Source organism: Phoca vitulina, unplaced genomic scaffold (genome assembly GCF_004348235.1).
Source record: "Phoca vitulina isolate PV1807 unplaced genomic scaffold, GSC_HSeal_1.0 scaffold3, whole genome shotgun sequence".
NCBI classification, from domain to species: domain Eukaryota; kingdom Metazoa; phylum Chordata; class Mammalia; order Carnivora; family Phocidae; genus Phoca; species Phoca vitulina.
In genome coordinates, this window is record NW_022589706.1 from 79,197,693 (window position 1) to 79,214,629 (window position 16,937).

The 16,937-nt window shown below is 36.9% G+C and overlaps 1 protein-coding gene across 1 annotated transcript in view; it reads right to left on the bottom strand.

Annotated features, from left to right (window-relative positions):
* Positions 1-16,937, bottom strand: part of CENPE (centromere protein E) — an 82,360-nt gene that overhangs the window by 732 nt on the left and 64,691 nt on the right. Inside the window, exons 43-48 of the mRNA XM_032398842.1 lie at positions 15,131-15,349; positions 12,954-13,139; positions 7,201-7,313; positions 5,360-5,457; positions 3,537-3,720; positions 2,449-2,735 (exon numbers count right to left, since the gene is read on the bottom strand). Coding sequence (XP_032254733.1) covers positions 2,449-2,735; positions 3,537-3,720; positions 5,360-5,457; positions 7,201-7,313; positions 12,954-13,139; positions 15,131-15,349 — 1,087 coding nt within the window. The remainder of the gene's footprint in view (positions 1-2,448; positions 2,736-3,536; positions 3,721-5,359; positions 5,458-7,200; positions 7,314-12,953; positions 13,140-15,130; positions 15,350-16,937) is intronic.

Sequence of the window (16,937 nt, forward strand, 5' to 3'; positions counted from 1 at the left end):
CAGTTTTTTTTTTTTTTTTTTAAGATTTTATTTGACAGAGAGAGAAAGAGAGCGAGGAAGCGCACAAGCAGGGGAAGCAGGGTAAGCAGCAGAGGGAAAGGGAGAAGCAGGCTCCCCACTCAGCAGCAGAGCCCGATACGGGAGGGGGCTCGATGCCAGGACCCCGGGGTCATGACCTGAGCTGAAGGTGGACGCTCAACTGACTGAGCCACCCAGGCACCCCTGAATTTGTCAGTTTTTGATTCATATATTCTTCCAGCCTACTCTTTTATTTAAAAATAGTACCAGAGTGATCCATATATTGATAAAAACACTTAAGCATTTCTATTTGCGGTTGAATTAATTTATATCATGCATGTGTCTCTGGCAGGATCAGATAAAACTGAAAGGTGATTAAAAGTTTCCCAGTTTTTTGGGGCGCCTGGGTGGCTCAGTCAGTTAAGCGTCTGTCTTTGGCTCAGGTCATGATCTCAGGGTCCTGGGATCGAGCCCCGCATTGGGCTCCCTGCTCAGTGGGAAGCCTGCTTCTCCCTCTTCCACTCCCCCTGCTTGTGTTCCCTCTCTCGCTGTGTCTCTCTGTCAATTAAATAAATAAAATATTTGGGGCCCCTGGGTGGCTAAGTCGTAAAGCATCTGCCTTTGGCTCAGGTCATGATCCCAGGGTCCTGGGATCGAGTCCCGCATCGGGCTCCCTGCTCAGCAGGGAGTTGCTTCTCCCTCTCCCTCTGCCCCTCCACCTGCTTGTGCGCATGCTCTCTCTCTCAAATAAACAAATAAAATCTTAAAAGAAGTTTCTCAGTTTTTCAAAAGACTCTTTTAAAATAGTGTGTATGTATATACAGCAAAAATTCCATGTAAGTGCTAATGAAAGGTTCTTAAATGTTTGTTAAATACTATTCCATAAAGTGAACAGTTCAGAAATTTTTTCAAATTGTTTGGTGCCTTCCTATATCCCTAAGAGCACTTCCAGACTGCTGGCTTGATCTAATTTTGATGTGCGGTTGATGAGAATGGACTGATTTCTTCTAACGTTACATATCTCGCTGGTCTGGTCCGTCCACTTCCACAAACCCTGGCTACCTTCGCTTGGGGCCAAAAATGATTTGGCAGCTGCCTCTCTTAGGATACAATTTTGCTGCTTTAGACTTCTGCGACTAAGGGCATTTCTGACAGGCAGATGCGCTGTTCCATGGACACGTGATCCACGCTGTGTGGTGAGAGCTACAAGAAGCGCCGGATTCCAGAGCCTCTCCGCCAACGCTCCACACCTCCGTGTCCGGCACCCGGGCCGAGCTGGGGGCGACCCTTGACGCTGCGTCCCTCCGACCAGACAGGCGCCTCGCACTGCTGATTTTACTCCCACATCTCGCTGGTCTGGTCCGTCCACTTCTCTCCATCTCTTCTGTACCTGCTCACATCCCCGCTACTATCACCCCTTGCTTGGACAATTGCCATCAACTCCTGCTCCTATTATTTGTTGGTTACCATATAGCTAAGGCGGTGTGTTCAAAATTTATAACTCATTATGATCTCACCCATCATGTGGTTTAAAATCTTTCAAAGCCTTCCTCTGTATGCTTTCAGGATAAAGTAAAAGTTCCTGTATACAATGTACGAATTCCCACACACCTGGCTCTTCTCTTTGGCCTCACTGCCTCCATCCGTAGCAGCTCGTGCTCACTGTGCTCCGAGCAGCCTCCTTCCAGCCCTTCCCCTGCTGACGGTCCGTCCTCACTGTTCTATCTGCCTGAGATACTTCTCCTGCCCCTCTTTGTTAAGCTGACTCACATCAACCTCTTAGATCTCAGCTTCCTTCTTCAAGGAAGACTTCCTTAATATTCCTGAAACAAAAAACCTGTTATATGCCTCACAGCCTTTTACACTCTAGAATTTTACCTTTTTTTTGACTACTTGATTACTGTGTGTATCTCCGCAGAGACTGTAAGCTTCTGTAGGGTAGGGACCATGTCTGGTTTTGGTTATCAATGTACCATCAGGGTCTCATCTCTGACACATAGTTAGAGACCAAAATTTTTTGCTGATTGAATGAATTAATAAGTAAATGAAACAAATCTATGATCTGGCTTGTGTAAAATGAATATAATGCTATTGGAAATACTGGCCCAGTGCATTGGTAAGAAAGGCTTCTTCAGTGAAAGTTTTGTTTATAGGGTAGCGTCTTCATGTTTTTAAGAGGGTTGCTTATTGATCTTAAGGAAAAGTTGAAGGTTTGAGAGGCAGAATAAAGACTTAACTTGGGGTAAAAAATGATGGACTTTAGTGCTGTGCTTTGGAGAAAATTTCTCACAACAGAAATGCCAAATGAAGTCTGTGCACTGTAGCCTGCTCAACTATATCTTGTCTAACCTTGTCCTTTGGGGCCACAAATTAAAGATAAGTTCTGACAGTTATTCCCCCGATTTCCAAAGAACCAGTATATTTACGTACCTGGGCAAAGGCCTAAACCAGAGTTATCAAAATAGCGAACTGGGTGAGGTGTTGGTAAAGACTTTGATCGGCTGTCAAAAAACCAAGACTTCGGTGATTCCCTTGGCACAGGATCTGGTAAATTCCGTTCCTTGCATTGAGAAGGCGTATGCGGCCTCTTTTTGGAAGCTGTTCTAGTCACTTTAGGAGACTGAGGAGAATTCTCACAACTAACTTCTCTGTGAGTCTCTCTTTTAAGGATTCTCTCCTTCCATGTTTTGACCTCGTTGGAAAGATGATGATTATTGCTTGAATATAGGAGAAAAAAAAAAGAGAGAGAGAGACTGTAAGTCTGCACAACTCCTGAATTTATTCACACGGTCGATTCATTCTCTATGCTCTGGCCACACTGTACGTGTTTCAGTTCCACCAACTGGTTATTCTTCCTGACCGAAAGCCTGTGCACGTGTCACCCTCTGCCTAAAGGGCTTACCAGTCTCTCTTTTCATCTGGCCTAACCCTTGCCCTTTTCCACAGCTACTCTTATTTCAGTTTCTTCATCATCACTCCTCCCCACACTTAGATAAGGTCCTATTCGTGGTTTTGTTGTTATTGCTGTTTAATAGCACTTGTTGCAAAAAATTAGTTGTTTGTATAGTTATTTGTTTAATGCCTATTTTTCTTCTATTGTATCATTAAAGTGCTTGGCACAAGATTCTAATCTTTGATAGAAGCCAAATATTAAATTTGTTAGAAATGTTTATAAAGTAAAAGCAAATAGACTACAATAATGGACTTAAGGAATTCTCCTTTGACTTGGGTATGCAGACTTGTGGTCTATTTAAACTGCCCCTCAAAGATTTTTGTTTACTTCCTATTTCTTGGCTTCGTTAAAAATAGGTCAATTGACAGACAGCAAACACCTGGAATGGCCGTACTACAGGCTTATCCTTTTTAAAAAACATTTATTACGTATATTCTAAAAATCACTTTCCCCGTATGCGTGAAGGGTTGCCAACTGCAAAAAACAGGGATGGAGGTGTATACACCAAGCTCCCCACATGTAATAGCCAGAAGCATGATTTCGATATCACGTAAGCAGGTCTTACCTTAAGAGTTCACTCTTTTGCCTTGTTAGCTGTTCATTTTGTTGCTTTAACTTGGAGATTTCTTTCTCTAGCCGTATATGTTCACTTTTTAAAATAAGAGCTTTTGTGCTTTGTACGATGCCACTACCACCCCCACAAGTTAAGGGTTTATTTGAAGGCTGCGAGTCCGTACACTCTGATACAACTGGGAGGGAGGCAAAGACACAAACAGCTGATGATTTTCATTATCTCCAAAGTTCAAAATAAAGAAACGACGAAGAGCCATAAGTCACTGCAAAAACCAGAACATCTCAATCACACGTCCCTAGAAGCCATCCTTCCTTCCTCCTTCTACATCCCCTCCCAAGCCTACTTGATCAACACTTCTAATCGTCTCTAGGCTCCTCCCACCTCTCTCCAGCCAATTCCACTAGCTCGGCGCTGCTGGCTGGACTCTCCCACTACGACGGCAGTAGCCGCAACCCCCGGTTAGTGTTGTCCTTCACTGCTCTCTCCTCTGCATCAGGGGACGCACGGGAGGGCTTCTTCCAGCACAGAATGTGTGTGTGGGGTCCACCACCAGTCATTCAGTGCGCTGTAAGTCCTCAACACGTACCTGGTAACTAAATAAAACTCAGAATGATACTAAAGCATATTTTATTAAGTATTCTACACTGTATGTGTGAAGCTAAGGTAAGGAACTGTTTTGTAAAATTGCATGAAGATGTGAGGCGTTTATAAAGTAGAACAGTCCACTGAGTAACTGATACTTTACAAAAGGTATGCTGTGTGGGGGGAAGATACTCAGTGTCCATTTTCTTTTGAATTACTCTTGAGTTCAGATACAGTATGTACCTGAAAGTCACACACTGAGAGTAATTGTCCTGACCTTTCTGTGACAACAAAGCATGCTCGTTTCCAGTTTTATCCCTGGAAGTATTTCAGGTAAGGATGCACTTCTGCAACAGACACTAGAGAAGTTCAGGCCAAACATGTATGAGACAACAACTTTAACACTATCTCATTTTTGTTTTTTAAATGAGTGGATAATAATACACACAAGTCTTATCTTATGTTGGTGTGACATTTAGAATTTTCAGTGTGCTTTCACACACAACTTTCAGTTTGAGGCTTACAGTACATATATATATAAGCTAGGAGGTCGGGTATGATTCCCATGATTTCATACAGCCATGAAGTGAGGGGGACCTGCCCTTAGTTCACTGCTTGTTTACTACACAAAGCTGTCCCAAGTACTGTTCAGCATCCTCTCTTTTCAAATGAAACAGAAGAGACAGTAATATGGAAAAAGGAACAGGCTGAGGAATGCATAAGCAGAAATTTGATCATTAGATTTGAAAACTGTTAAGATAAATTTGAAAGAGTTTGCAAGTAAGCATCAACTCTATTTTCAGTACTAAGAACATGTAGGATATTATTTCCTTATTTCTACTGCGTGCTGATTGTATTTTTACTGCGCATATGGTTAAAATCTACTACAATGTGTTCGTATTTTTATTGGGAAGGGTACTTCTACCTTGATAGTTACAGCATTCTTTTATAGTACTGAAGATATCTTCTCTCATATGTAAAGATCTGATAATGCAAAGGTAAAATTCTTATTTTTTAAGAATCTATAATGGATAAATAGTTGAGATTACAGGAAACTAAGGAGATGTCACAGGATAAATATCTCAATAAATTCATCTCAAAAATAGTTTTTTCTAAATTAGTGGTTAACAGGTTTATTCTTGACTACCACATATATCATAGTCTTGAAAACGTCTACATGTATTGAGAAATAAAATGGAAAAGATCTGGAAATATCAGCATTTTCTACTTACTTGAGGTATCTTGGGCTTGTTGATTTCTTCTAAGATTTTCTCTCAGTACCCTTATAACTTCTTTTTGATATTCTACAGTGGCTTTTGTAGAAGTAATTCTAATAAGAACAGCAATAGAAACATGTAAAAGCTTTGCAACTAATTATAATGGAAGAATAAACAGAACTGTTATCAAGAATTTTCTAGTAAGATAGATCACATTGACATAAAACCTGTAAGTAGCAGTAGATACCCCCCCGTATCAAATATTTTATAGCTATAACACCATCAAATTGGAAGTATTCTGTTTGGTTGCAGGAGTAATTTTTTAAATTCTTTTTAAATTTCTGGAAGCCCAGTAGCTAATAATCAGATACAATTACCAGAGCATGAAAGTAAAAAGAACTTCTACCCATTTCTACCTTGTCAGGGAAGCAAACCCTGGGTGCAGCTCTAGTCTAATGTGATACAAAGGTCAAACTCTGCTCACTGTTCCCCAGCAGAAAGTGACATTTTAGGAATTGTCGGCTTAACTGTTAATCAGCAGTGATAAATCATGAGACTTTCTGTCTTTAGAGACTCTGAAAGTATCTGCTGATTCTACTCGATACATAAAATTCCCTTTTTAAAAAAAGATTTATTTATTTATTTGAGAGAGACACACACGCAGAGTGCAGGAGGCAGGGCCAGAGACAGAGGGAGAGAGAAACTCACACAGGCTCTGTGCTGAGCCGAACGCGGAACTTAGTCTCAGGACCCTGAGATCATGACCTGAGCCAAAACCAAGAGTTGGGACGCTTAACCGACTGTGTCACCCAGGTGCCCCTAAAACTGCTTTTTTATAATGAAGAACTTGATAGGTGTAAGTTTCACTAAAACCAATAGTCTTATCAATGGAAGGCTGGTTAGAATGCATGAAGCTTCAGAGTGCTACTTTTTGGGCAAATTAAGCATCGTTAAATATTTATAGGAAGAACAAAAAGTATTAGGAGTCAGAAGGAACCTTAAGAAATCATCTAATACAAACCTATCCTTAGTGATTATGAATACAAAGACCACAGAGATTAAACAGCCTATATGTGAGGTGATATAATAGTAAGTGTCAATATTATATTTCTAATTCACTCTGTTTAATATTCTTTCATTATGCTATATCATAAAGAACTTTAGACATGCCATTATGTACAGTATATATAAATAAAAAGAAGTCACGCTTTTGGGTACTAGGTACCGTAATTTAAGAGGAAATACAATTTTACACAAAAACACAATAGGAAGAACAAATTAAATTAAGAGAACCAACAAAAATCTTAGTCGAAGTGCTAAACACACACAGATGCACATATATACAGGTTCTTAACATTCATTTTCAAGCATAAAAAGGCCACTTTTAAGCTGTTTATGTAAGACAGCAAGAAGCATCAAGACACAGTATGTTAATAATTGACCATAACTATGCTGATTTTTAAAAACTTTGCAGATGTAATGAGAATTTAGCAAGTTTAAAATCTGTGGATGTATTTATTTTAAAAAACAGTAACAATATTTCTATATATTTTAAAAAGTTAACCAATGCAAAAAATTTAGAAGGGAAAATTAAGCTATTTTTTTTTTTTTTAAAGATTTTATTTATTTATTTGTCAGAGAGAAAGAGTGAGAGAGAGAGCACAAGCAGGGGAAGTGGCAGGCAGAGGGAGAGGGAGAAGCAGGCTCCCCACTGAGCAAGGAGCCTGATGCGGGGCTCAATCCCAGGACCCCGAGATCATGACCTGAGCCCAAGGCAGCTGCTTAAATGACTGAGCCACCCAGGCACCCTGAAATGTAAACTATTAAAGTCATGTTCAGTTAAGGCAAAGACATACTCTTTTTCAAACTCTTTGGCATTTTTCATCTTCTCTAGGTCTATTTTCACCAGCTTCGTTTTGAGATCTTCAATTTCTTCTTTATAGGGCTTAGCTCCTAAAGCAACTTTGTCCTAAATTTTTTAAAGAAAAGAAAAATAAAATAATTTCAGAGCAGTTTTAAAGAGCTGTTAACTACCTTGATTTGGTAGGAACATTTTAAAACAGCAAACTCCAAATATATGAAAAGCAGAAAAGGCACGAAATTTAACCCTAAAATGAACAAGTAGATATTTGCTGTGAAGTATACATGAAACTATTGGAAGCTAATATGTAATTGAGAATACATGACCTTCATTTTTTTTTTTAAATTTTATTTGAGAGAGAGAGAGAGCAAGAGAGCATGAGCAGGGTGAGAGGCAGAGGGAGAGAGAGAAGCACACTCCTCACTGAGCAGGGAGCCTGATGTGGGGCTTGATCCCAGGACTCCTGGGATCATGACCTGAGCTGAAGGCAGACGCTTAACCTATTGCACCACCCAGGCGCCCCTTCATTTCCTAAAACAAATTTTTTTCCAATTAACAATGATATAAACAAAATGAAAGGTTGAAAATAATGGGTAGACAAAGGTAAATCAGGAAAATGAAACAAAAAGATGTCAGAATGGGAATATAAATATTAAACTAGAACTGAATTCAAAGTATTATAAAGTGTTCCTGGGATATTTGTACTCAAAGATGGTCAATCCATTGCTGAAAATATAACTACTTTCTACTCAGAGAAAAAAAAATCATATGTAAATACACACTTACATATATTTAAACGCTTTTTTATAAATACTTATTTTTTAGAGCAACTTTAGGTTTATAGAAAAATTGAGCAGAGAGTACAGAGTTCCTATATACCCTTGTCGTGCTCCATCTCCCTCCCCACCCTATTTCCACTATTGTTAACATCACATTTTAGTGTGGTATATTTGTTACAAATGATGGGCCAATATTGATACATTTCAGACTTCATTAGGGTCTATTGTTTGTATTGTACATTCTAGGGGTTTTGACAAATGTACAATGCCACATGTTCATAATTACAATATCATACAGAATAGATTCACTGTCTTAAAAATCCCGTTCCACTTATTCATCCTTCCCCCCCTTACCCCTTCTGGACCACTGACAATCATTGATCTTTTTACTGTCTCTCTGGTTTTGCCTTTTCCAGAATGTCATATAGTTGGACTCATTTTTCAGATGGGCTTCTTTTAATTAACAGTGTGCATTTAAGGTTCATCCATGTCTTTGCCGCTCGATAGCTCATTTCTTATTATTGTTGAATAAATCACTTGTTTCTTTGTATCGCTGTACCACAACCATACAATGGAGAATTAGATACTGAACAAAAAATAAAACCCATCAAAATAGGAACCTAGAGAGCTCTCTTTAGTCCTCCAGGCTTTCCCAACCCAACTCCCACAGAAACGTTTACGCGCACACCATGGCTAGCAAAGACTAAAAAGATGCAAAACCTCCAAAAATGATAGATGCTCAGCTTAAGGAGGTGGATGACTGGGTAAGATAAGCCCGTTCTTAGAGGAGCCCACTGTTTACTTAGTCACAGCACCAGTTCAGTACCCTACCTTCTGAGTCAGATGCTGATGTCAGGGACTCCCTGAGCATGTGACTGGCTGGAGTGTTGGCAGTTTTGCAAGAAACTGCCAAATTCTCTTTCAAACTGGCTGTCCCATTTGCAGTCCTACCAGCAATGAACTCCTATTGCTCTACCTCTTCATCAGCATTTAGTGTGGTGGTTGGGATTTTGGCCATCGTGGCGTTTTGAGACATCATAAGTGTGTAGTGGTATTTCGTACTTCTCTAACGACATATGATGCTGAGAATCTTTTCATATGCTTGTCACACGTATATCTTCTTAGGTGGGGTGTCTGCTCTGAACCGTTGCCTATTTTTTAATTGGCTTTTTTTTTTTTTTTTTTAAATCATTGAGCTTTAAGAGTTCTTTGTATATTTGGGACAACAGTTCTTTATCAGATATGTGTTTTGCAAAATTTTTTTCCTCCAGTCTGTGACTTGTCTTTTTATTTTCTTAACTGTCTTTCACAGAGCAGATATTTTTAATTTAAATGGAGTCCAACTTACCAATTTTTTCTTTCATGGATCGTGCTTTTGGTATTGTATCTAGAAAGTCACCACCAAACCCATGGTCACCTAGATTTTCTATATCTTATCTTCTGAGGGTTTTCTAGTTTTATGTTTTACATTTAGATTTTTGATCAACTGAGTTAATTTTTGTGGAAGAGAGAAGGTCTGTGTCAAGATTTGTTTTCTGTTTGTGGAAGTCCACTTGTCTCAGCATCATTAGTTGATAAGACTATCCTCCAATGAACTGCCTTTGCTCTTCTGTCAAGGATCGGTTGACTGCATTTGTGTGGGTCTAAGTTCCCTATTCTCTTCCATTGATCTATTTGTCTATATATTATTTTAAAAGTTCAAAGAACTCTAAAAAAAAAAGGTATCCATTTATGACACTAAAAAGAAAATTTCAATATATTCTAGAAATGCAGAGATTATTTTTTTGCCACAATATAATGAAATAAATTAGTCATATATAACATTGTTTAAAACATCCTTATGTAAAAGAAATCAAAATTGAAAATACTGAATTAGAAATGAAAGATAACAGAATTCCCTCTTTCAAATATATGGTATGTGACTAAAGCTGCACTCAAGAAATACTGACGGTCTTAGTTTTACTAATAAACTGAAAAGACTGCAAACATAAATTTCTTGGTTAACATCACCTACTTATCATCTGCATTCTTAGACAGATTCAGTTAAGAAATTTTAGTGGCTCTCCCTGAAAAAGAATTCCTTTGAAATTCTGATTTGAATTACATGAAATTTAGGAATTAATTTGGGAAAAACTTAGGATTATATTTAGGTTCCAACCTAGGAAATGGTGTATTTCTTATAAACCACATGTTATCCTATATTTCTTTTTAAAGTTTTATTTTTCTTTTCATATATGTTGCCCTCATTTTTTGTTAAGGTTAGTCATTCAATCATCTTATTTTAGATTTTGTGGCCATTATAAATAAGATCTTTTTTTTCTCCTCATGCAGGATGTCCATAAAGTTCTACTGCAGTTTAAATTTTTGATCTATTCACTGCTACTTTATAGAAACAATTTTTAATGATATAACAGAGGAAATGTATCAAGATTTAAACAAAACTGTTAATGATTCATTTGTTCAAGTTACTTTCTTCTCTATTCAATTAACAAACCTGACGTTATTATATTGGACAGCTATATCCAAGATGTTTTCAAATAGTGGTGAATAGGTTAAAAGTTTTTTCTTATGCCAAGTCTTGAGTTAAATACATTGTTGCATTTTATAGAATGTTTATATAATACCAAAAAGCAAATGAAAAAAAACTCCAACAGTATAAAGATTTTATGAATCTGTATTTTGCTTTCTTTCCCTATAGGTGTTATATAATGCCATAACCCAGAAAGTTATTTCTGCTTTGCAGGAAAGATATTTATCTTTCCATAGATGCCTGGATCAATTTACACAGAATGTGGAGAAATTTGTTGCTTACTTCCTATCTTGAAACACTTTCTTCACTTTTGTGAAGAAATTGTAACCGCTGTCTGCACTCTATGTTGTACCTCCTTCCCGCCAACTTACTGGCTGCTCCATCTTGGTATCTTTTGGTTACTCCTTATCTCTTCCCCATTATGCTCATGTCTTCATCCAGTCTCATGACTTTTATAGGCCGACAATTCCCCAAATTTATACCTTAAGTCTAGATCTCTCTTAGACTTATGTATACATACAACTGCTTCAGTCATATCTCAAGATGGGGGTCCCCAATAACCATTTCAAATTCAACATGTCCAAAACTTAGTTTTGATTCAGCTCCCATGGTTTCAAAAACTTGCTCTTCTGAGAGTCTTTCCCATCTCCATAAATGGCAAGTCCATCCTTCTAGTTGTTCGAGCCCAAAACTCCGGAATCATCTCTGACTCCAAGAAATATGAGAGGAAGGGATGTGCGCCACTTCTGGGCCAGAGTCTTTAAGAGTAGAGACTTTAAGATGATTTTAGCTTCTCCATCTGTCCCTTTCCTGGGAACCTGGGCCTGGACAGTTTATAACTTGGCTTTAACCGCGCAGATGAAAACAGCACCCGAGGGGGTGGTGGAGAAACAGGATGGGAGGGCAGTGAGCCTCTGCACGCTCACGCGGAACGGAGCCACCTGCCAGCCTGGAATTCACACTTTTATATGAGCTACTCCCTCTTGTTTGAGTTGCTGCAGTTTGGGGCCCTTTGTTGTAGCAGTTGGTATGTCACATTAACAAACACACCCTCCTGGATTCTATTTTCAAAGAGCAGCCTTTAAAAAAATTAAATCGGACCATTTTATCCTTTTGCCAAAATCCTCTGATGACTTCACGTCTCACTCAAAATAAAAACCACAGTTCTTATAATGGACTGTCAGACCCTTTATGAGTTGACTCTCTGCTACTTTTCACCTTATTTCCCAACTCTATCTCCTTGCTCACTCTGCTCAGGAGACACGGCTTTCTTGTTTCTTAAACATACCTACACTATTTGTGCTTTCCTTTGCCTGGAAGGCCTTTCCCCTACCACAAAGCTCACCCATTCCCCCAAGTCATCTTAGTGGTGTGGCTCTCCTCAGCTCCCCTTTATAAGATCATATCTGATTCCCTCATGCTCCCACTTTCACCAGGTACCCACACAACCCTTGTCTAGCTTAATTTTTTCCCACCATACTTTTTACCATCTGACACACATATATACTTGCTTATTTTCTCTCTTCCTGAACCAGAATGTAAGCTCCTTGGAGGAAAGGAGGGGCATTTCTTTCTTTCCATGGCTGTACACATGACATCTAGAGCAATGACCATCACATACCAGATACTCAACAAATCTATCCTGATCAAATAAAAATGTGATTCGATATATAAAATAATTACTCTCAAAAATTCTAAAGCTTTACAATTGATTTTCTTGGTTTTTAGCTTTACATTTAACAAAATTGAGATTGTTTTTTATTGCTTCTCTGTTTCATGTCTTATTGAATGAACCAGAACTTTTAGAACAATGTTAAAATGATGAAAGGAGCAGACATTCTTGACTTGTTCCAAATTCTAACTGAGATGAAGAGATAGAAAACTTAAGTGACTATTAGGGTCAGACTCAAGCAAAAGAAGTGTGAGAAGGGCTGGAGCTAAGACAAAAAGGAGTGGTAAGGATGTTATGAATGAAGGTGTGATGTGTGTAATGGCATTCAGGTCAAAGACAAATTACTGTTCTTCCTAAAGTAAACAGGTCAGATTCAGCCCAGAGGCTACCAGGTGGGGCTCAATAATGGGATTAAATAAAAAAAAAGAAATTTAAAATGTACTTATCTAATACAGAGCAAATATTTACATAAGCTTTTTTCCTGAAAAATACACATTTTAAACTATACAGAATATTTATATATCTTTTAAAAAATAATTTTTCTAGGAATATAGAAAATAATCATTATTTTACATGAAAATACACTTTTGCATTTCATTTCTAAATTTCCACTTGCTTTATTAAGCTTGAGTACTGAACTTCAGACGTTACATAAGTAACAGGAAGTTCAAGTAAAAGATCGGAGTTCCAACCAAATTATCTGCCAAATTCAACAGTAAAAGAAAAAAAAAAAATCCTCTTATTATAAAATGAGTTCTTTAAGTTACCTGAAGTACTTGGATCATTTCTTTTGTTTTTTCAAGGCATTTATTTGATTCATTAACTTGTGCTTCAAGTTTTGCTATTATGTCATTAGTCATCTCAAGTTCTTTCTGCATCTTTATAATCTTGCTTTCCTTGTGCTTAGCACTTTCTTGGGCTTCACGCAGTGAAGTTTCCAGCTCCTGAATTTTCTGTTAGAAAAAGCACAATATATGAGGTGTGCCATGCAAGCAGAATCACAGTATATACATGTAAGACAAAGATGATCATATATAGGTATTAATGTTTCAGATTGCACTAACAAAGAATAGAAGAGAAACCAAATGTCACTTAATTTACATATGTGTTATTTTCTTTATTTAGAAGCTGATGATTTTTGGATTTAAAAAGACCCAAATTTTATATTATAAGGTTTAGTGTTATTTTATTTACTGGTTAGTATGGTGCTAAGCATATTAAACAGGCACTCACATTTTAAATTAACACCACTTAAAGGAAATACACTTGTTAACAGACTCTTTAAGTAATGCATATAACCCATCTTTCCCTTTACTTTTATTACCTAGTTTTTAAATACAGGTATGTGGAAAAATTCGAAGGCATATAATAAAGGGTAAGTTTCCCTGTCTCAGAACCCCAGCTGACCCTGTAGCAACTACTAAACTCTTTCAAGTGTATCCCTCCAGAAATTTTCTATGCCTATCTGAGCATTTGTGAATACCCAGTTATAAAAACAGTCAGTCATACATACAGTAGGAACATACTGAATATAGTTTTTTTTTTTAACCTGGCAATATATTTTCCAGATCTTTCCATTATCAACACATACAGATCTCTCCACCTTTTTGTTTTCATGGATACATACATCCTGTTTCTTAGAGGTACTATAAATTAGTTAACCTATCAACCACTAATGAACATCTAGGTTATTTCCAGTTTTTTGCAAGTAAAAAAATACCTGAATTTAAATACCTGAATTTGTCCATATTTATAAGATTATTCACCCACACACACATATACAGGTTTTCCTAGAAAATGTCTGTTTCTTCTTGGCCCCATCCAGAATTTATTTTTGTTTAAGTGAGTGAGGTAGAAACCCAGATTTATTTTTTCTCAGTGGCTAGCTGGTTGTCTGGAATCAAACATTAAGTAAATCATCTTTTCCCCACCAAGTAGGCAGTTACCATTACCAAATACTGATTTCTCCTCCTTGGGTGTACTGCTGAACTCTACTCTGGTCCACTGCTCTATTTGTCTATTTCTGTATCATTACCAAACTGTTCTATGCTACTCTAATTTGTCATAATTACCAAAGTAAGAGCATACAATAATTATCTGATAGGGTATTTCCTGGGATTACTAAAGATGGAATTTCCTTCTGCTTCTTTATTGCTTCGGTAGATGGGTTTAGTATTTCTCCTATTTTTGTCTCCACCAGCTATTGAGGTCTGTAGGGATTAGCAAATCAATAAACTGTACTAGTATCTTCTAGTTTCCATTGGTAATTGATTATTAAACTAGTGGTTGATGTTTTAAGTATTTATTTTGGTAAAAATGATAAATTGTAATTTACTCTTGGGTTCTTCACTAAGTCATTTTGTGAGCTAACAAAATAAAATAGCATATTTGCTTCACAATTCCCAAGTAAGGCTAGTTAATAAAATAACTGAATCATTCAAATAACATATTGATTCTTGGATACAGGTTAATATGCATAAAGATATTTGTTATATTTTTAGCCTCTTCCATTTTAATTTTGATATAACATTAACCAATATTAAGACTTTGATGATAATTAGAGAAAAGCTGAATTGCCCTTTCCCTCTAAGCTAGTTCTATAAATAGACACAGATTATAGTTCAATAAAAAGTTACGATTGAAGAAATTTATAATGTACAGTAATAGCACTTTAAACAGTATATGTATCTCTTAATCAAATTAAGCTATGAGTTACTTCTCTTTTATAATTTAAAGGGAAGATCTCATATAATATATATAATTCTGTAGTTATTTGAGTGATAGCCACAGTAGAACTAAATTTAAAAAAGCCCATCACACACACAAACATGGTCCATGTTCTCTAACACATTTGATACTATAATTTTGCTCTAAATGTTATATAAAATGCATCTTTAACTGATCAATTTGCAAATTAAAAAACATCTTCTAAGAAATCACATACCTCTGTCGTTAGTTTTGTGGCTCTTGATGTAACATGAAGGTTCTTATTGTTTTCTGTAGCAGAATCAACAAGGATACCAGACGTCAGGGAGATCTTCAAAGTTTGGTAGTTTTTAAATAGTTGTTCATTTTTCTCTTTCACTGATTTCAGGTCACGTTCCCATTCTCTGGCTATGGTAGCATTTCTTTCCTCAAACTCTGTAGATTCATTCATTATAGCCTATTGAATAGTAAAACAACATTATAACTCTAAAATGAATTACATATGAATAATACTATGAAAACTACTAGAATTCTAGGACAAGGCATATGCTGAAATTCATTATTTAGAACATCCTAGAACAGTAATTTAAAAGAATGTGAACATTCTTTGTGGTTGGCATCAGTTCCTGAAATTTCAGAAGATGCTGGATGTTGATGATGAGACTAAAAGAAGAATAAGGACTGGAGAGGATTTGTACTGATTTGCAAGATGATAAATCTCACTTTATTGGATCAGTGCTAACATACGAAGCGGAAATCTGCAGAACCGTGCAGGTTAAAGTCACTACGTATGTTATGACATTTATAATGTCATATACAAACATTAACTGACACGTAATGGCAGAGCAAATCCAGTAAACTTAACAGCAATCTATTTTCCTGTTTCATTTCAAACCTCAGTGTTTATAGGGAAAAGAATTCATTGACTTTTGGTAATTAATCTGAAAATCTTGTATTTCTGTGCAGGGAATAACACTCAATCATTACCCTCCTTTACACTGAAGGCTAACTCTGAAATTATTCATATTATCTTTTTACTTCCTAATTCTTAAGGGATGTACTTTTTGCTTTCATCATTAATGCCTTATTGGTTTTACCTATATCTTTAAGGCATTTCTATCAGACTTGGATGCTAAATTAGTTGTGTTATTGCTGGCATTCTGGGCTCTCCTTGGTTCTGCACTACTGATCTCATACCGTATAAAGTTATCAATTCCTATTTTCAAGGTGCTGGAAGAAGCCATATATCTCTGCTCATCCACACAGTAGAAATCCCTACCTTCTACTCACAAGTAGGTCCTCAATATTACAAGAAAAACACTGAATTTTATAGGGATTATCTTATTCAAATGTTGGTTTTTATGATTTTCCTCTGTTGATTGTGGACTTTTTTTTTTTTTTTTTTGAAGCAGCTCATTTACTATTTTGCTAGCTTGAGGTATTCAACAAATGGGAATATCCACAGGAAAATATATTTTAAAAAATATTATCTATATTTCAGTGTGATTTAAGTATAGTTTTCAGATGAAATTAAAGTGTCAAAAAGGACCTACCCAAACATATGAAATATGAAACCAATTTTAGAAGCTCTTTTTTTTAAATTAACATATAATGTATTATTTGTTTCAGGGGTACAGGTCTGTGATTCATAAGTCTTACACAATTCACAGTGCTCACCATAGCACATATCCTCCCCAATGTCCACCACCCAGCCACCCCATCCCTCCCACCCCCCTCCACTCCAGCAACCCTCAGTTTGTTTCCTGAGATTTAGAGTCTCTTATGGTTTGTCTCCCTCTCTGTTTTCATCTTGTTTCATTTTTCCCTCCCTTACCCTATGATCCTCTGTCTTGTTTCTCAAAATCCTCATATCAGTGAGATCATATGATACTTGTTTTTCTCTGATTGACTTATTTCACTTAGCATAATACCCTCTAGTTCCATTCATGTCGTTGCAAATGGCAAGATTTCATTTTTGATGGCTGCATAATATTCCAGTGTGTGTGTGTGTGTGTGTGTGTGTGTGTGTGTGTGTGTGTGTGTGT